General features: G+C 43.8%; 3 protein-coding genes across 37 annotated transcripts in view; all 3 read right to left on the reverse strand.

Moving 5' to 3' along the window:
* Nucleotides 1-1,455: 1,455 nt before the first annotated feature.
* LOC147803296 (uncharacterized) overlaps nucleotides 1,456-21,351 on the reverse strand; it is a 113,241-nt gene continuing 93,345 nt past the window's right edge. For 30 of the 35 annotated variants that reach the window (XM_087150814.1, XM_087150812.1, XM_087150792.1 and 27 more), the window contains one exon: nucleotides 1,456-6,037. In XM_087150814.1, the coding sequence (XP_087006940.1) occupies nucleotides 1,548-6,037 (4,490 nt within the window). In that variant the 3' untranslated portion in view covers nucleotides 1,456-1,547. The remainder of the gene's footprint in view (nucleotides 6,038-21,351) is intronic. The other 5 variants (XM_087150805.1, XM_087150785.1, XM_087150794.1 and 2 more) reach the window with 5 other exon arrangements.
* Nucleotides 9,182-12,027, reverse strand: LOC147803297 (uncharacterized). The gene is made up of 2 exons (XM_087150827.1): nucleotides 11,258-12,027; nucleotides 9,182-9,688 (listed from the first exon to the last, which is right to left on the reverse strand). The coding sequence occupies exons 1-2, from the start codon at nucleotides 12,023-12,025 to the stop codon at nucleotides 9,419-9,421; spliced, it is 1,038 nt and encodes a 345-aa protein (XP_087006953.1). The 5' UTR covers nucleotides 12,026-12,027; the 3' UTR covers nucleotides 9,182-9,418.
* On the reverse strand, nucleotides 9,693-11,242 carry LOC147803298 (uncharacterized; the record flags this gene model as incomplete). The annotated part of the gene is made up of 3 exons (XM_087150449.1): nucleotides 11,168-11,242; nucleotides 10,295-11,108; nucleotides 9,693-9,946 (listed from the first exon to the last, which is right to left on the reverse strand). Coding segments are annotated over exons 1-3 (1,143 nt in total), but the record flags the coding sequence as incomplete, so codon positions are not given.

Raw genomic sequence — 21,351 nt, forward strand, 5'->3', positions numbered from 1 at the left:
ATAATTTTCTGGTAATAAACAGGGAGCGAAATAATCGATGTAATATTGTTCTTCGCTTCACATTTTAATATTTTGTAATGAGTTGAGCAATTCACAAATTATCATTAAAAATCGATTAAAAAGTTCATTTAGTGTTGAAAAAATACATTAAAAACAAAAAAATACATGATTTATAATTCTTTTTACTTACCAACTAAGAGCAGGAAATCTTTTTTTATATTGATTATGTACTTTCAATTATAAGTAAAATGAGAGAAAGGTCCGGTCTTTACAACTTTTAAGTTATCATTTATTAGTAAACTAAACAAGTTTGTCACTTTGACGACGAGAACAGAAGTGCGGGAAAAAAAAAGAAATTAAGTCGGGCGTTAAGCGGCGTGGCGGGAAGTGCCCCGTACTAGACGCGAAAAAATACACTGATCAAAAACATGCAACGGAGAATTCCCCGTTCCGTTCGATAGACGCGCACATGCATGGGGTGATTAATCTCAGGATTGCCAACTTATAATAGTTTTTTTTAACATTAGATATTCTTTTGAATTCAAAATATCACCTATAGTTTTCAGTGGGGACAGGGGCCCTTTGTAACCACGGGGCCCTGGGCTGCAGCCCAAAAAGCCCTTAAGTAGATCCGCCCCTGATTACCCATAATACTTTATGAAATGAACAAGGGAATGAACTTTATATTTTTTAAATGAATGAACTTTATATATTATGAACTTTATATTTTTCTAAAAAAAAATATAAATGAATGAGCAATGAACTTTATATTTTTCTCCCAGAAACCGGTAAAACTGAAATTCGTATATGACATATTGATGTAGAGCATCATTATTTGAGCCATTTACAAAATGATCATGTAATTAAGATTGAATATTGTATATCTAAAGATATGATTGCAGATTTTCTGACTAAACTACTTCTCAAATATTTTTAAACTTTAGAAATGTATTAAAAATAGTACCCAAGCTTAAAGTGAGTTGTAAGATTACGGAACGTTGCATTAAATTATATTTATCTTATTGTGACTAATCTGACTATTCAAGGTATATTATCTCAGCCACTGAATGGTGTTGCTGAATTATGCATTGCATAACATTTAATAAGTTTCTCTTCTCGACCCATCAATCGTCCATCCTGTTAAAAGTTCCAGCTCATGGACTAAAAATTAAAAATTATTTTCATTGAGTAATAATTTAAGAAGACAATTTGATCATTTCAATAAATTGATAATGCTTCACCTGATTAAGAAAGTCACAAAATGTGATTGCAGATTAAATGAAACGAGAGTGAAATCAATTTAGGAGAACATGCACCAGACAAAGGGCAGCATAGATTAATTCTGCAACTTTTCATTCACTTAAAAGTGTTTTTACCCTTATTTTTAAGATTGATAAGTTTTTTGATATCATTTTAAAACAAAAAAGACAAAGTAGAATAAAATATAATGCAAAAGACTTTGTAAGTAAACATTTATTTAAAGATTTAAGTTTGCGAATTGCCTACATGACATAGGAAATTAACTATAAACAAACAATTTTGACAAATCAACCCATTGCAGATTGTATTGATTGACTAACTACTGCTGCTGATTGTCCTGAAGCGCCATAGTTGATGTTTCCAATACTAGCTGATCCAAGAATATTTATTACAGCTGCGAGCAATTCCGAAAGAGTTTGTACCAGAACTTCACAGTCAGAGGCTCCAGGGTTACCAGCTCTAACTTCATACACAACACTTCCAATTGTGTTTGAAAGACTAGCAGCATTAATTGGACCTCCTGAAACAATTCTTGATGCAGTAGACGAAATTCGGGAAACTGATCCTGGAGATGATATTGCCGATACTGCAGATGCGGCTGCTGATGCTGCACCAGATCGGGAACCACTTGGACCATAACCTCTTGGTCCAGACCCTTGTCCATATCCGCCTTGACCACCTGAACCGCCAGCTGCAGCTGCTGCTGCGGCTGATGCACCAGATCCTTGTCCTCCTTGTCCATATCCACCTTCTCCTGCACCTTGTCCATATCCGCCTTGACCACCTGAACCGCCAGCTGCTGCTGCTGCAGCTGCTGCGCCAGATCCTTGTCCACCTTGTCCATATCCACCTTGGCCACCTTCTCCTGCTCCTTGTCCATAACCTCCTTGTCCATATCCGCCTTGACCACCTGAACCGCCAGCTGCAGCTGCTGCTGCGGCTGCTGCACCTGATCCTTGTCCTCCTTGTCCATATCCACCTTGGCCACCTTCTCCTGCTCCTTGTCCATAACCTCCTTGTCCATATCCGCCTTGACCACCTGAACCGCCAGCTGCTGCTGCTGCTGCGGCTGCTGCACCAGATCCTTGTCCTCCTTGCCCATATCCACCTAGGCCACCTTCACCTGCACCTTGTCCATATCCTCCTTGCCCATATCCGCCTTGACCACCTGAACCGCCAGCTGCAGCTGCTGCTGCGGCTGCTGCACCCGATCCTTGTCCTCCTTGTCCATATCCACCTTGTCCATATCCCCCTTGTCCATATCCTCCTTGACCACCTGAACCATCTGCTGCTGCTGCTGCGGCTGCTGCTCCAGATCCTTCTCCTCCTTGTCCATATCCACCTTGTCCATATCCTCCTTGACCACCTGCACCACCTGCACCACCTGCTGCGGCTGCTGCGGCTGCTGCACCAGATCCTTCTCCTCCTTGTCCGTATCCGCCTTGTCCATATCCTCCTTGACCACCTGAGCCGCCTGCTCCAGCTGCTGCTGCCGCGGCTGCTGCTCCAGATCCTTCTCCTCCTTGTCCATATCCACCTTGTCCATATCCACCTTGTCCATATCCTCCTTGACCACCTGCACCACCTGCTGCGGCTGCTGCACCAGATCCTTCTCCTCCTTGTCCGTATCCGCCTTGTCCGTATCCTCCTTGACCACCTGAGCCGCCTGCTCCAGCTGCTGCTGCAGCGGCAGCTGCTCCAGATCCTTCTCCTCCTTGTCCATATCCACCTTGTCCATATCCACCTTGTCCATATCCTCCTTGACCACCTGCACCACCTGCTGCTGCTGCTGCGGCTGCTGCGCCAGATCCTTCTCCACCTTGTCCATATCCACCTTGTCCATATCCTCCTTGACCACCTGCACCACCTGCTGCGGCTGCTGCGGCTGCTGCACCAGATCCTTCTCCTCCTTGTCCATATCCACCTTGTCCGTATCCTCCTTGACCATATCCTCCTTGACCTCCTGCACCGCCTGCTCCAGCTGCTGCTGCTGCTGCGGCTGCTGCACCAGATCCTTCTCCACCTTGTCCATATCCACCTTGTCCATATCCCCCTTGTCCATATCCTCCTTGACCACCTGATCCACCTGCTGCTGCTGCGGCTGCTGCTCCAGATCCTTCTCCTCCTTGTCCATATCCACCTTGTCCATATCCTCCTTGACCACCTGCACCACCTGCTGCGGCTGCTGCGGCTGCTGCACCAGATCCTTCTCCTCCTTGTCCGTATCCGCCTTGTCCATATCCTCCTTGACCACCTGAGCCGCCTGCTCCAGCTGCTGCTGCCGCGGCTGCTGCTCCAGATCCTTCTCCTCCTTGTCCATATCCACCTTGTCCATATCCACCTTGTCCATATCCTCCTTGACCACCTGCACCACCTGCTGCGGCTGCTGCACCAGATCCTTCTCCTCCTTGTCCGTATCCGCCTTGTCCGTATCCTCCTTGACCACCTGAGCCGCCTGCTCCAGCTGCTGCTGCAGCGGCTGCTGCTCCAGATCCTTCTCCTCCTTGTCCATATCCACCTTGTCCATATCCACCTTGTCCATATCCTCCTTGACCACCTGCACCACCTGCTGCTGTTACTGCGGCTGCTGCGCCAGATCCTTCTCCACCTTGTCCATATCCACCTTGTCCATATCCTCCTTGACCACCTGCACCACCTGCTGCGGCTGCTGCGGCTGCTGCACCAGATCCTTCTCCTCCTTGTCCATATCCACCTTGTCCGTATCCTCCTTGACCATATCCTCCTTGACCTCCTGCACCGCCTGCTCCAGCTGCTGCTGCTGCTGCGGCTGCTGCACCAGATCCTTCTCCACCTTGTCCATATCCACCTTGTCCATATCCACCTTGTCCATAACCACCTTGTCCATATCCTCCTTGACCACCTGCCCCACCTGCTCCAGCTGCTGCTGCTGCGGCTGCTGCTCCAGATCCTTCTCCTCCTTGTCCATATCCACCTTGTCCATATCCTCCTTGACCACCTGCACCACCTGCAGCGGCTGCTGCGGCTGCAGCACCAGATCCTTCTCCTCCTTGTCCGTATCCACCTTGTCCATATCCTCCTTGACCACCTGAGCCGCCTGCTCCAGCTGCGGCTGCTGCGGCTGCTGCACCAGATCCTTCTCCTCCTTGTCCATATCCACCTTGTCCATATCCTCCTTGACCACCTGCACCCCCTGCTGCGGCTGCTGCGGCTGCTGCACCAGATCCTTCTCCTCCTTGTCCATATCCACCTTGTCCATATCCTCCTTGACCTCCTGATCCGCCTGCTCCAGCTGCTGCTGCAGCGGCTGCTGCACCAGATCCTTCTCCACCTTGTCCATATCCACCTTGTCCATAACCACCTTGTCCATATCCTCCTTGACCACCTGCTCCAGCTGCAGCTGCTGCGGCTGCTGCTCCAGATCCTTCTCCTCCTTGTCCATAGCCACCTTGTCCATATCCTCCTTGACCACCTGCTCCTCCTGCTCCAGCTGCTGCTGCGCCAGATCCTTCTCCTCCTTGTCCGTATCCACCTTGTCCATATCCACCTTGTCCATATCCTCCTTGACCTCCTGAGCCGCCTGCTCCAGCTGCTGCTGCTGCGGCTGCTGCGCCAGATCCTTCTCCTCCTTGTCCGTATCCACCTTGTCCATATCCACCTTGTCCATATCCTCCTTGACCTCCAGCACCGCCTGCTCCAGCTGCTGCTGCTGCGGCTGCTGCGCCAGATCCTTCTCCTCCTTGTCCATAGCCACCTTGTCCATAACCACCTTGTCCATATCCTCCTTGACCACCTGCACCACCTGCTGCGGCTGCTGCGGCTGCTGCACCAGATCCTTCTCCTCCTTGTCCGTATCCGCCTTGTCCATATCCTCCTTGACCACCTGAGCCGCCTGCTCCAGCTGCTGCTGCCGCGGCTGCTGCTCCAGATCCTTCTCCTCCTTGTCCATATCCACCTTGTCCATATCCACCTTGTCCATATCCTCCTTGACCACCTGCACCACCTGCTGCGGCTGCTGCGGCTGCTGCACCAGATCCTTCTCCTCCTTGTCCGTATCCGCCTTGTCCGTATCCTCCTTGACCACCTGAGCCGCCTGCTCCAGCTGCTGCTGCAGCGGCTGCTGCTCCAGATCCTTCTCCTCCTTGTCCATATCCACCTTGTCCATATCCACCTTGTCCATATCCTCCTTGACCACCTGCACCACCTGCTGCTGCTGCGGCTGCTGCGCCAGATCCTTCTCCACCTTGTCCATATCCACCTTGTCCATATCCTCCTTGACCACCTGCACCACCTGCTGCGGCTGCTGCACCAGATCCTTCTCCTCCTTGTCCATATCCACCTTGTCCGTATCCTCCTTGACCATATCCTCCTTGACCTCCTGCACCGCCTGCTCCAGCTGCTGCTGCTGCTGCGGCTGCTGCACCAGATCCTTCTCCACCTTGTCCATATCCACCTTGTCCATATCCACCTTGTCCATAACCACCTTGTCCATATCCTCCTTGACCACCTGCCCCACCTGCTCCAGCTGCTGCTGCTGCGGCTGCTGCTCCAGATCCTTCTCCTCCTTGTCCATATCCACCTTGTCCATATCCTCCTTGACCACCTGCACCACCTGCAGCGGCTGCTGCGGCTGCAGCACCAGATCCTTCTCCTCCTTGTCCGTATCCACCTTGTCCATATCCTCCTTGACCACCTGAGCCGCCTGCTCCAGCTGCGGCTGCTGCGGCTGCTGCACCAGATCCTTCTCCTCCTTGTCCATATCCACCTTGTCCATATCCTCCTTGGCCACCTGCACCCCCTGCTGCGGCTGCTGCGGCTGCTGCACCAGATCCTTCTCCTCCTTGTCCATATCCACCTTGTCCATATCCACCTTGTCCATATCCTCCTGGACCTCCTGATCCGCCTGCTCCAGCTGCTGCTGCAGCGGCTGCTGCACCAGATCCTTCTCCACCTTGTCCATATCCACCTTGTCCATAACCACCTTGTCCATATCCTCCTTGACCACCTGCTCCTCCTGCTCCAGCTGCTGCTGCTGCTGCGCCAGATCCTTCTCCTCCTTGTCCGTATCCACCTTGTCCATATCCACCTTGTCCATATCCTCCTTGACCTCCAGCACCGCCTGCTCCAGCTGCTGCTGCTGCTGCGGCTGCTGCGCCAGATCCTTCTCCTCCTTGTCCATAGCCACCTTGTCCATATCCTCCTTGACCACCTGCTCCTCCTGCTCCAGCTGCTGCTGCTGCTGCGCCAGATCCTTCTCCTCCTTGTCCGTATCCACCTTGTCCATATCCACCTTGTCCATATCCTCCTTGACCTCCAGCACCGCCTGCTCCAGCAGCTGCTGCTGCGGCTGCTGCGCCAGATCCTTCTCCTCCTTGTCCGTATCCACCTTGTCCATATCCACCTTGTCCATATCCTCCCTGACCTCCTGCACCACCTGCTCCAGCTGCTGCGGCTGCTGCTCCAGAGCCTTCTCCTCCTTGTCCATATCCACCTTGTCCATATCCACCCTGTCCATATCCTCCTTGACCACCTGCACCGCCTGCTCCAGCTGCTGCTGCTGCGGCTGCTGCACCGGATCCTTCTCCTCCTTGTCCAAATCCACCTTGTCCATATCCTCCTTGACCACCTGCACCACCAGCTGCAGCTGCTGCGCCAGATCCTTCTCCTCCTTGTCCATATCCACCTTGTCCATATCCTCCTTGGCCACCTGAACCGCCAGCTGCAGCTGCTGCTGCTGCGGCTGCTGCGCCAGATCCTTGTCCTCCTTGTCCATATCCACCTTGGCCACCCGCACCTTGTCCATATCCACCTTGGCCACCTGCACCTTGTCCATATCCTCCTTGACCACCTGCACCGCCTGCTGCAGCTGCTGCTGCCGCGGCTCCTGCTCCAGATCCTTGTCCTCCTTGTCCATATCCGCCTTGGCCACCTTCGCCTGCACCTTGTCCATATCCACCTTGTCCATATCCCCCTTGACCACCTGAACCGCCTGCTGCAGCTGCTGCGGCTCCTGCTCCAGATCCTTGTCCTCCTTGTCCATATCTGCCTTGGCCACCTTCACCTGCACCTTGTCCATATCCACCTTGTCCATATCCGCCTTGACCACCTGAACCGCCAGCAGCTGCTGCTGCAGCTGCTGCTGCGCCAGATCCTTCTCCACCTTGTCCGTATCCACCTTGTCCATATCCACCTTGTCCATATCCTCCTTGACCACCTGAACCACCAGCTGCTGCTGCTGCGGCTGCTGCTGCACCAGATCCTTGTCCTCCTTGTCCATATCCACCTTGACCACCTTCTCCTGCACCTTGTCCATATCCTCCTTGTCCATATCCGCCTTGACCACCTGAACCGCCAGCTGCTGCTGCTGCAGCTGCTGCTGCGCTGGATCCTTCTCCACCTTGTCCGTATCCACCTTGTCCATATCCACCTTGTCCATATCCTCCTTGACCACCTGAACCACCAGCTGCTGCTGCTGCGGCTGCTGCTGCTGCACCAGATCCTTGTCCTCCTTGTCCATATCCACCTTGGCCACCTTCTCCTGCACCTTGTCCATATCCGCCTTGTCCATATCCGCCTTGACCACCTGAACCGCCTGCTGCTGCGGCTGCGGCTGCTGCTGCACCAGATCCTTGTCCTCCTTGTCCATATCCACCTTGGCCACCTTCTCCTGCACCTTGTCCATATCCACCTTGTCCATATCCCCCTTGACCACCTGAACCGCCAGCTGCTGCTGCTGCTGCAGCTGCTGCTGCGCCAGATCCTTCTCCTCCTTGTCCGTATCCACCTTGTCCATATCCACTTTGTCCATATCCTCCTTGACCACCTGAACCACCTGCTGCTGCTGCTGCGGCTGCTGCTGCTGCGGCTGCTGCTGCTGCACCAGATCCTTGTCCTCCTTGTCCATATCCCCCTTGACCACCTTCTCCTGCACCTTGTCCATATCCTCCTTGTCCATATCCGCCTTGACCACCTGAACCGCCAGCTGCTGCTGCTGCAGCTGCTGCTGCGCCAGATCCTTCTCCTCCTTGTCCGTAACCACCTTGTCCATATCCACCTTCTCCTGCACCTTGTCCATATCCTCCTTGTCCATATCCGCCTTGACCACCTGAACCGCCTGCTGCTGCTGCGGCTGCTGATGCACCAGATCCTTGTCCTCCTTGTCCATATCCACCTAGGCCACCTTCTCCTGCACCTTGTCCATATCCACCTTGTCCATATCCCCCTTGACCACCTGAACCGCCAGCTGCTGCTGCTGCAGCTGCTGCTGCGCCAGATCCTTCTCCACCTTGTCCGTATCCACCTTGTCCATATCCACCTTGTCCATATCCACCTTGTCCATATCCTCCTTGACCACCTGAACCACCAGCTGCTGCGGTTGCGGCTGCTGCTGCTGCACCAGATCCTTGTCCTCCTTGTCCATATCCACCTTGGCCACCTTCTCCTGCACCTTGTCCATATCCTCCTTGTCCATATCCGCCTTGACCACCTGAACCGCCAGCTGCTGCTGCTGCAGCTGCTGCTGCACCAGATCCTTCTCCACCTTGTCCGTATCCACCCTGTCCATATCCACCTTGTCCATATCCTCCTTGACCACCTGAACCGCCAGCTGCTGCGGCTGCGGCTGCTGCTGCACCAGATCCTTGTCCTCCTTGTCCATATCCACCTTGGCCACCTTCACCTTGTCCATAACCACCTTGGCCACCTGCACCTTGTCCATATCCACCTTGTCCATATCCTCCTTGACCACCTGCACCACCTGCTCCAGCTGCTGCTGCTGCGGCTGCTGCACCAGATCCTTCTCCTCCTTGTCCATATCCACCTTGTCCATATCCACCTTGACCACCTGCACCACCTGCTGCAGCTGCTGCTGCTGCTGCCCCTGATCCTTGTCCTCCTTGTCCATATCCACCTTGGCCACCTTCACCTGCACCTTGTCCATATCCTCCTTGCCCATATCCGCCTTGACCACCTGAACCGCCAGCTGCTGCTGCGGCTGCTGCTGCTCCAGATCCTTGTCCTCCTTGTCCATATCCACCTTGGCCACCTTCTCCTGCACCTTGTCCATATCCTCCTTGTCCATATCCGCCTTGACCTCCTGATCCGCCAGCTGCTGCTGCTGCGGCTGCTGCTGCACCAGATCCTTGTCCTCCTTGTCCATATCCGCCTTGACCACCTTCTCCTATACCTTGTCCATATCCCCCTTGTCCATATCCCCCTTGACCTCCAGAACCACCAGCTGCTGCTGCTGCTGCTGCGGCTGCTCCAGATCCCTGTCCTCCTTGTCCATATCCACCTTGGCCACCTTCCCCTGCTCCTTGTCCATATCCTCCTTGTCCATATCCACCTTGACCACCTGAACCACCTGCTGCTGCTGCTGCGGCTGCACCAGATCCTTGTCCTCCTTGTCCATATCCACCTTGGCTACCTTGTCCATATCCGCCTTGACCACCTGAACCGCCAGCTGCTTGTCCTCCTTGTCCATATCCGCCTTGGCCACCTTCCCCTGCTCCTTGTCCATATCCTCCTTGTCCATATCCACCTTGACCACCTGAACCACCTGCTGCTGCTGCTGCGGCTGCTGCTGCTGCACCAGATCCTTGTCCTCCTTGTCCATATCCGCCTTGGCCACCTTCCCCTGCTCCTTGTCCATATCCTCCTTGTCCATATCCTCCTTGTCCATATCCACCTTGACCACCTGAACCACCTGCTGCTGCGGCTGCTGCTGCTGCACCAGATCCTTGTCCTCCTTGTCCATATCCACCTTGGCCACCTTGTCCATATCCGCCTTGACCACCTGAACCGCCAGCTGCTGCTGAGGCTGCTGCACCTGATCCTTGTCCTCCTTGTCCATATCCGCCTTGGCCACCTTCACCTGCTCCTTGTCCATATCCACCTTGTCCATATCCCCGTTGACCACCTGAACCGCCAGCTGCTGCAGCTGCGGCTGCTGCTGCTCCAGATCCTTGTCCTCCTTGTCCATATCCGCCTTGGCCTCCTTCCCCTGCTCCTTGTCCATATCCTCCTTGTCCATATCCACCTTGACCACCTGAACCACCTGCTGCTGCTGCGGCTGCTGCTGCTGCACCAGATCCTTGTCCTCCTTGTCCATATCCACCTTGGCCGCCTTGTCCATATCCGCCTTGGCCACCTGAACCGCCAGCTGCAGCTGCTGCTGCGGCTGCTGCTGCACCAGATCCTTGTCCTCCTTGTCCATATCCACCTTGGCCACCTTCCCCTGCTCCTTGTCCATATCCTCCTTGTCCATATCCACCTTGACCACCTGAACCACCTGCTGCTGCCGCTGCTGCGGCTGCTGCTGCACCAGATCCTTGTCCTCCTTGTCCATATCCACCTTGGCCACCTTCGCCTGCACCTTGTCCATATCCTCCTTGTCCATATTCTCCTTGACCACCTGATCCGCCTGCTGCAGCTGCTGCTGCGGCTGCTGCACCAGATCCTTGTCCTCCTTGTCCATATCCTCCTTGGCCACCTTCTCCTGCACCTTGTCCATATCCTCCTTGTCCATATCCTCCTTGTCCACCTTGTCCATATCCTCCTTGACCACCTGATCCGCCAGCTGCAGCTGCTGCTGCGGCTGCTGCACCTGATCCTTGTCCTCCTTGTCCGTATCCACCTTGGCCACCTTGTCCTGCACCTTGTCCATATCCACCTTGACCACCTGAACCGCCAGCTGCAGCTGCTGCGGCTGCTGCACCAGATCCTTGTCCTCCTTGCCCATATCCTCCTTGGCCACCTTCTCCTGTTTCTTGTCCATATCCTCCTTGACCACCTGAACCGCCCGCTGCAGCTGCTGCTGCGGCTGCTGCACCAGATCCTTGTCCTCCTTGTCCATATCCTCCTTGTCCACCCTGTCCATATCCCCCTTGACCACCTGAGCCGCCAGCTGCAGCTGCTGCGGCTGCTGCACCAGATCCTTGTCCTCCTTGTCCATATCTGCCTTGGCCTCCTCCTCCTGCACCTTGTCCATATCCTCCTTGTCCATATCCGCCTTGACCACCTGAACCACCAGCTGCTGCTGCTGCGGCTGCTGCACCAGATCCTTGTCCTCCTTGTCCATATCCTCCTTGTCCATATCCGCCTTGACCACCTGAACCACCAGCTGCTGCTGCTGCGGCTGCTGCACCAGAACCTTGCCCTCCTTGTCCATATCCCCCTTGTCCTCCTTGTCCGTATCCGCCTTGTCCACCTGAACCTCCTGCTGCTGCAGCGGCTGCTCCGCCAGATCCCTGTCCTCCTTGTCCATATCCCCCTTGTCCTCCTTGTCCGTATCCGCCTTGTCCACCTGAACCTCCTGCTGCAGCTGCAGCTGCTGCTGCGCCAGATCCTTGTCCTCCTTGTCCATATCCACTTTGTCCTCCTTGTCCATATCCGCCTTGTCCACCGGAACCTTCTCCTGCTGCTGCTGCTGCCGCGGCTGCTGCGCCAGATCCTTGTCCTCCTTGTCCATATCCCCCTTGTCCTCCTTGTCCGTATCCGCCTTGTCCACCTGCACCTCCTGCTGCAGCTGCAGCTGCTGCTGCGCCAGATCCTTGTCCTCCTTGTCCATATCCTCCTTGTCCTCCTTGCCCGTATCCGCCTTGTCCACCTGAACCTGCTGCTGCTGCTGCTGCAGCGGCTGCTGCTCCAGATCCTTGCCCTCCTTGTCCATATCCACCTTGTCCTCCTTGTCCGTATCCGCCTTGTCCTCCTGATCCACCGGATCCAGCTGCTGCTGCTGCTGCACTAGATCCTGATCCTCCTTGTCCTCCGTATCCGCCTTGGCCATAACCACCATAACCACCAGATCCACCTGAAGCTGCTGCTGCAGCAGATGCCCCTGCTGATCCCGAAATACTATTTCCTGATGATTGTGCGAACATATTAATTAAAGTGCGGATTTCATTAACAAAACCAGGGTTACCTTCACCAGTGGTTTGGTAAAATGCCTCATTTAAAGAGTTAGTAATGGCATCAGTAACCGCTCCAATGTTCTGCCCTCCTGATTCAGATATGGCAACTTCAGCCATAGCTGATGCGAAAGCCGTATTCAAAGCTTGCAATTTATGGGACGTTGCCTTTCCTTTCATACTACCCATGGCACCCTTCATTAATCCTCCGATGGAACTCATATCATCCATTTGCTCAGCTGAAAAAACTCCAGTTCGTTCAGCATTAGTCATGAAACAATTAACGTATGCTTCTGCCGTCTCTGCACTTTCCCATGGAGTACGATGTCCCACAGCAAACTTGCCGTGAATGCATAAAGCTAGCAGAAATGCTAGGGAAAGTTTAGTAAACCAAGTCATATTCTTCTTTGGAAAAGCTTGATTGAATACTTTCCCCAGCGACTTGCCTGCTTTTTATACTATATTTTTCGTGAGAAGAAGCAGGTTTGTCAATAAATCTAGGAATTTTCAGATCGTATGATTTTTCTCTTGCGCAAGTTGTGACGCAAATACCACAGTAAACACACCTGCCTCTCTTCGCTCCGTTTGTTTTTTTAATTTCATGTTTTGCCATTTAATGAGTTAATGAGTCAAAAATATTGTAATTTCTGTTTACCTCATTATGATTTGTACCTGGCTATTATATATTTTTTAAACTTACTTCATTTTGTTTTAGTTTATCGATATTTTTTCATCTCTTATCTTTAAAAATTCGATATGATTTCTTTTCATATGCTTTTCAACTTAAAATAATCATGTTTCTTTCATTCTTATGTTTTTTAAACTACATTAATAAGTAATTTTTTTATATAAATATTGTGTGTGAAAGAAATATACCATTGAAAGGATCGAGATATAATCTTCTGACTTTAAATACATTTTTAGGTCTATTAAGATTTCTGCATATTTTATATAATCAACCGTAACTTTGGAACTGAAGAAGAAATTTCGGTTGAATGATTATTTTTAATGTTTCCTTCGAATGTTTAAAAAATATGCTTTAATTTCATAAAAACTTTCAAATAATAGTCATGTTTATCTCAGAAAAAAGAAAAGTCATTTGCAGAAATAGTTGGACTTTTATTTACAGTTTGAACTTCCTCATTAGTTTCTTCTTCTGACTCTTCAATAGATTAGCATTTTGATTTCACTGGAGATTGTGGAACTAAGAAAACCGCCCCCTCCCCTCTAATGTAAGGGTATTTTTAAAAAAATCAGACTCGTTGGCGTGGTAGGTTTCTCCTTCAGCAGAGGAGAGTTCACCAGCTTAGCGGCCCGACAAAACCCCCCGTGGCATTTATTAAAACAAGCACGATACAAAAGTAATACATCCTCCTGCGGTAACAAAATCTTCACAGGACGATTATACATATCTGAGAGCCGTGATGGCTCAGGGGACAGAGTGTTCGCCTTCCAATAAGGTAAGGTGGGCTCGAATCTCGGCGATGACTGTTCGATATCAATTCCGTATCCGGCTTTCGCCGGCCACAGTGCTGACGTTAAATATCCTCAGTTATAGACGGATCATAGGGTAGAAACCCCTTGACAGCAGGCCAGCTATGGGAGGTTTTCTTAGTTTTCCTCTCAATTTAACGCAAATGCGGCTTAGTTCCATCAAAAAGTGTTCCACGAAATTGGATCGTCTATTCATCGACGGTTATAAATCATAAATTAAAATATCCATAACTGAAGTTCAAAAGTCAGAAACAATAATAACATTTTTGAAAGGTCGTGTATTTGTAAATAGTAGTTCAAAAGATCTTTATAATATAGCCTGGGTAATGTTCTCTCTCTTTCGTATACCTGTTAATGCAGAGGGTTGCAACTGTTCGTGCTTTTCAGTGGCGCCATCTATGGCCAAGAATTCGACTTCTGCCACAGCATACGTCACGCCCGTTTATAGGGCGGACCTATTCATGCATCCATTAAATCATCCGCAGAACGTAATTTTGACCTGAATCAGAGAACGATCAGTCTCTAATTCAGTACCCCTAGAGGTATTGATTTGCTATGGGAAGATGGAGGACCTTGCGACTCGACAGATTTAACGTGCATCAATCCCCGTTTTACTGCACGGGGCGTCTTCGGCCGGCGGGATTCGAACCCACGAACTCTCGGACGTGAGTGCAGCTCCCTACCGTCCAGGCTATTAAGGCCCTAGGGCAGGGATGGGGAAACTACGGCCCGCGGGCCAACTGTGGCCCGCCGGAAGATTTTATCCGGCCCGCGGACAGAATTTTAACTAGCCGATCAGTGGCGAATATATCTACTTTGTTTAAAACTATTTTTGTTGATTTCTTTTTTAACAAAGTACTGATGACCTTTTCACTTTCTCTACTTTTGTTCTACAAAACATAAATTAATTAAAATAGTTAGCACAAACAGCTTTGACTGGTAAAATGTTGACAGCAAAAGTTCTTTATAGAATAGCTGTAGATTAGCTCCAACTAATATTTGTCTTTCTCGATGAGCAGACATATGGAATCTAATGTAGGTGAATTGTACTTCACATGAGGCTGACTACGCGTTTTAAGTTCCAACGAACGGATTTTTCTGCCGGCTCGAGTTCTAACATAATTTACTGCGTATGGAAAAGTTGCACACATACAACGTCATTGTAAATAATGGTGAAATTATTAAATGTATAAAATGGCTACTGCCTTTTTGAGTTATTTGTAAACATTTTTTATCCCAAAATGGCAACTAAAAAACGCAAAGTTGATGTAGAGTGACATGCACTCAATGATGAATTGACTTTATTTTATTTCAGAAGTTTTTACTCGGCCCACCAAACTCTTTTTTCTAGATTTTTGGCCCATGATCCAAAAAAGTTTGCCCATCCCTGCCCTAGGGTAATGTGGCCTGGGATAATTAAAGTAGTCAAGAAGTGTCCAGACTTATCTAGTCAAGATCGTTTAAAAAGAAGGTTCTTAAAGGTTCTTAAAGGAACAAATGTTTTAAAATTTGGAAGTAAAAGAAGTAATGAAATTTGAAGTTTATGATCGTTTGATTCAGAGGCAGATTCATTTTTTTACGCATTTGTTGTTATTGAGGAAAGAAAATCTCCCGTGACAGATTTACAGCAAGGAAGACCACCAGTTCCAACACATGATCTGCGAGGGAAATTAAATATAACTAAGCCCCACCCGTAGTATTTCTAAAGAAAATTAAACATTTTCTCTTTTTGATGAATTCCAGCAGTTTGAGAAAGAAGAAAAGTTGTGATATATTTTACAAACAAGTATCGAAAATATTTATATTAGTTTCCCAACACTTCTTCATATGTTTTACAGTGGGCTATAATTTAAAACAATTATTTAATAAAAATTAAGAAACTTATCATGTCTGAAAATTAAGTTGCCCTGAAACTTATTCTGTAGAGCAGACTAAAATTTAGTTCCTAAATTTTAGTGTACTCTACAGAATAAGCACAGTAGACTTAAATTAAGGTTAATCAATTAGCAAAGATCAACACGCCCTAAATTGAAGAAATTTTTAGAAGAACGAATTACCAACTATTGAGAAACTACCCATTCGTCTGACGGGGGCAAAAAATGCACGACACTCTTACCGTTGCTGTTTTAATACAGAACCCAGGCCTGGAAAACGGGGTTATATGCTTGATCATAAATTTATAGTATGTGCCCAATAAGTTATCGGAGCTCTTGTACAAAATAAGACACGAAAATCTCAATAGGATATAAGTTTTCTTCGTTCAATTATATTTAAAAAGAGAACGATATTACAATATATTTTATGCATAAGTAAAATTAATATTAAGGAGTTCAAAATTTCGTTCTCTTGACCAAACGATTTGGACCACATTTTCCAGATTGTAGCTCCCTCCTCCACATTTTGATGGTCGAGAATCCGGAAACTTTTTTATTCCTTATAAGTACGTTTTTTAATTAATTTCATAACTTGAAGTATTGCCTGCATTAAGTAATTAGCATGTTGGTGGTCACCAATCATTGAGTCCTAGCACGATCATTAGATAAAAAGTTATTCAGGTTTATGTAATTTATTTCTTAATAAACTAAAAATTATTTTCCCAAAATAAATCACGTAATGCATTAAATAAATAAATCGTATTTAATTATAGCTTAACAATATATGTTCATAAAAAACAAATTACAATTTATGAATAAACAAATTATGAGCTTAATTGATAATTATTCTATCATTACGAGCAGTAAAAGATTAAATTAAGTATTAGTAAATATATGACGCCTTCTGAATTAAGACATGAGAATGATGACTTATTTTATTTTCAATTAAGAGCATTGAATATTTAATAATCTTAAATTGCGCAAGACCAGCTTTCTCAAATAATTTATTCAAATAAACAGTGAATTGCATAAAAGTGCGTTTCAATTGAAATATTTGACGTCATACAGGCGACGTTAGATCATACCACACTCCCACGAAACAAATAATATTTGCATGAAATTCGAACGCTTGGAATTTCAGAGTAAGTGAATAGCTGTAAAATTCAATGCCATTTATGTATAATATGGTAATTTAAGCTCACAATTCGTGCTACCTCCAAACGTAAGAAGCAATAGTTGTTTGTCATTGTAAACAAGAAGAAAACACTGTACAAAGAGTATAGAAGATAAGATTAATTTTATATACAACAGGTGATTATTAATTCTGGATAAGATTTTCTTAGATTTTGGTACCTCTCAAAATTTGGGAATGTTCGGTACCTGTTTCTTATGTTATATGTTCTACCGCGTTTAGAAATCAGTTATTCTGCAGATATCTTGCTAATGTGCAAATTAACTAGAATGATAACTTTCAAACTGCCAAAAGAATTGTTTCTTTAATTACCTGGATAATTTGCAGAAATTCTGTGATAATTTCCTCCTAGGTACTCGTTAAAATTAAATCAAGATCTTGGCGAGAATAACAACAGCTTTTCTGGCTACTTAAGTTAACATAATAATATTTTTACTTTTCGCAATCTCAAAAAAAAAAAAAAAAATAAAGTGAAGAAGTGAAAAATCAAAGAATTAAAACGGTTTTAAATATCATTACAATTAAGGAAATTGTAATTTTTTTTTATTTTTTAATATCTGAAGAATCACTTCAACAATCAAACAGTCATCAAATTGCACGAGAAAAAAATCTTTAGAACTACAATAACGATGCACTTGATGTAACAGATCCCCCTACTTTTAAATAATCTAGTTAATGATTTTAGTGGCAACATATACAATATATTATATGAAGTCTCACAAAATACTTTTCGAATAAGAAATAACATTAAGAAAACTTTTTTTTTCTAATTGAGAGTTAGAGCATAGTATCTTATGAGAAAAAAAATAATGGCATTGCGATCTCTTTGTGATTTGGACTTTTTGCTATTTTATGGACATGAAAATGGTGTTTTGTTGCACAAATATTTCATAAAAACATAAGAAGTTAAGAAGTAAACAAAAGTTAAATCGCTGCATTTGGACATACATGAAAACACTAAAAACTTTTTCTAAGAATATTTCAATTAGTAAAAGGTAACTGATCGGCTGTTGCCATTTGTTAAAGAAATTATTAAGCAATCGTCCTATTGACACATAATTAATTTTTTTTCTTTTAAAATCTGCTAACCACTTAAAATTTTTTTTTTAGCTTAAAGAGTTTAATGTAAATTTTTAAGGAAAAGAAATACGGAGTGTATTTATTCTAATAAATAAAAAGTTACTGCGATATTTAGAACAACTCACTATACATCAAAACAAAATTTAATAATGGATAACTAAAATATAATTTAAAGAAAAAAAATTATTATTTTTCTTAAAAAATTATTTTTGTTTATTCTTTTTAATTAGGTTTCCGGTAAATCAATTATAAATAGAAAGGCAGAATATGAGAACAAAGAGGCACACTATTAATGGTAAAGAATAAAAGGAGTTTAGGAAAAAAGTTGCTTTTCCGCTCATTTTTCTATTATTTTTTCTATCCATCTAATCTATCTATATACATGTATGGGTGATTCTTTTTAAACATGACAATTCTGACCAAAAAATTTCTTGGAATTTAAAGTCTTCAAAATAATCTAAACTTTTTTTTTGTATATTTCCTTAGTTCCACTTATTAATATCTTACAGACAGCAGTGTAGTTTATTGATATTTGTTTGAGAAAAGAGATAAAATAGAAATTCACAAAATCTTGAATGCCAGGAAAATGACATATTAGCTTAGAAGTTTAAAAAAACAGTCATTTTAAGTTAATAGTGAGTAACTTAACTTAAGCCTTTATGTTAGATGAACCATAAATTGCTTAAATTAATTCTTTTTGTCCACTGTAGAAAAAAATCAAAAAATTTTTTGTTACTGATATGTGCAGAATAAAATTGTGTATAATAATCAATCATTAAATAAATAAATAACTTTGATTACATCCAAGCATATTACAATCATAAATAAACTTGGTATTAGGATAATATTTGCTTTCCCTCCTTACAGTATTAGCAGTTTACAAAAAAAAAAAAAAAGAAAAAAAAATCTGGTAACACTGCAATGTCCTGGCATTCATAAGTCAGGAAAATGACAGCCAGGATAAGAATAAATTCGCCTTTTATAGCATATAACTTTACTTTAATTTAATATTTTGGCTTAAGACGTTTAAGTTCTGCAGAAAACAACAGGATTTCTTAAAATAACTCAGATAAATCTATGTAGTTTATGTTATTAATGATTTCAAGAAGCCATGAAAATGACAACACAAAAACCTACTGACCTTGAAAAATTTTCGAAATAGATTTTGAACCAGAAAATTGGTTCTTTATTCATCCAACAAGACATGTTCATATAGGAGGGCATCTAATCAATCTATTAACATAAGATATTGATTGCTGGCTCTATCTAGTTTGGTTATAAACCACTAAATAAAAGTAGCCAGGAAAATGACAGATTTTCTGGGGAGAAAAAAATTATTGACAGAAAAAATTAATTTAAACGAAGTTTTTGTAAATAATACCCTCTGCGTATATTCTAGAAATGCTTACACCGGTTGAGATAAAAAAAAAATTAGATATTGAAAAATTTATGGGAAGTTTTGAAGCTAGTTATTATAGGAAACATTTTTTGGGACATGCCAGGAAAATGACATTTTGATATTCAATTAAATTTTTTAACTGTACAAAACAGTCAATGCTAGTGCAAAGTCATTTTAAAATGCTAGCAGCAATGCTATTTATTAATATTAAAAAAAAAGTTATTTTAGTATTATAGTATCAGATCTTGGAGCAAGGGACAGTGAATTGTCATATTTCGTGAGAATCACATCATTCATATATATATATATATATATATATATATATATATATATATATATATATATATATATATATATATATATATATATATATATATATATATATATATATATATATATATATATATATATATATATATATATATATATATTAGGGTTCGAAAAACCGAAAAACCGCCTCGGCAGTTTAAAATCACCCGCGGACAACGAATTTCTCGAATCCGACGTCCGCGCGTTTCCCGTTAATGTTCGTGATACATTTTCAATTTTTGTTATCTTACAAGTGGAACTGGCAAGCATCATATTTAATTCATTTAAAAAACGCAGTACCCTAGGATAAATTGACATTCCAGATAACTTGACCATTATCATTTAAATTATTTCATAAAAGAAATAAATTATTTGATAAAAGAAATACTAGGTTACTATTAGTAAACTAGTATTTCTCTTATTACTGTATAGTGTAATCCTAGTAACTACTAATTCTTTGTCGAATTTATATAAATGCTTGTAATAAATAAGAGAAAATTATATTTTTATTTATTTAGGAGCTACGGGCTAGTTTCAAAGGAGTACGGGCACATTGTTGGACAAGCCATCTATATATATATATATATATATATATATATATATATATATATATATATATATATATATATATATATATATATATATATATATATATATATATATATATATATATATATATATATATATATATATATATATATATATATATATATATATATATATATATTTATCTATATATATATATATATATATATATATATATATATATATATATATATATATATATATATATATATATATATATTTATTTATTTATATATATATATATATATATATATATATATATATATATATATATATATATATATATATATATATATATATATATATATATATATATATATATATATATATATATATATATATATATATATATCACTGTCCCTTGTCTCCTTGCTTGATTTGATTATTATGAAATGAATGACGAGAGAAAGAGGGCGTCACCACTAGTCGTGCTGTTGCGTAAATGTTAGGGAAAATCTTGCAAAGAAAATCCGTAAAATGTCTCGATTTAGGGAATAAGGGATATCTTAGTAATTGTAATAAGTTTATCAAATAGATCGCGCGATTCCCACAAGGAGCAAGGGAAAAATGTCTTATTTTTAAGTAATGCATACTTGAGCCAAAAATAGATTAAAGGACAGGCTGCGAATTTAAAAGTGGGAGTTTCGCTTTTAATAATAAATTAAGAAAAGGATTTACAGAAAAGGAATAACATAAAAAGCTTAAACGAAGCTTTTTATGATACATCCCCATCCTCGAAAATTTTTTAATTGCTCTCTAAAATTCGTTAAAGAAAATTATCTACTTATAGAACTTTCCCTATGATAAAAGCCCAATCGAATTGAAAAGAATAAATTTCGAAATCTCACATTACCATCAATATACAGAAATAGCATTAATTACAAAAAACACATTTAAATAAACAGCATTAAAATTTAACATTATGTTACTAATTTAACGCATATTTCACTGCTAAAGAAACGTAGAAAAGCAGGAAAGCAGTAAAGCAGAAAAGCAAGCCTTCTTTTTAATTAAAAAATTTTTTTTAAATAGTTTTTCTGACTCTTTGTCAGTTCAGTTCTATGTTCATCGTTTGAAGATCTCACTAAAGATGTTCACAACGAAGAATGAATCCTCATAATAACACAATTCAAATAAACTCTTCTATCAAGATGAGAAAATTACATAAACATTTTCAAAATGCACATATTCAAAAACATGAAAGATAAAAACAGGAAAAAACAAGTGATATGAGATATGAAAAAAAAAAGTTGACACTTTGTTAAAGGAAAT

The sequence above is a fragment of the Parasteatoda tepidariorum genome, chromosome 9, assembly GCF_982258835.1.
Source record: "Parasteatoda tepidariorum strain Cologne lab strain chromosome 9, Ptep-v5.0, whole genome shotgun sequence".
Lineage (NCBI taxonomy): Eukaryota > Metazoa > Arthropoda > Arachnida > Araneae > Theridiidae > Parasteatoda > Parasteatoda tepidariorum.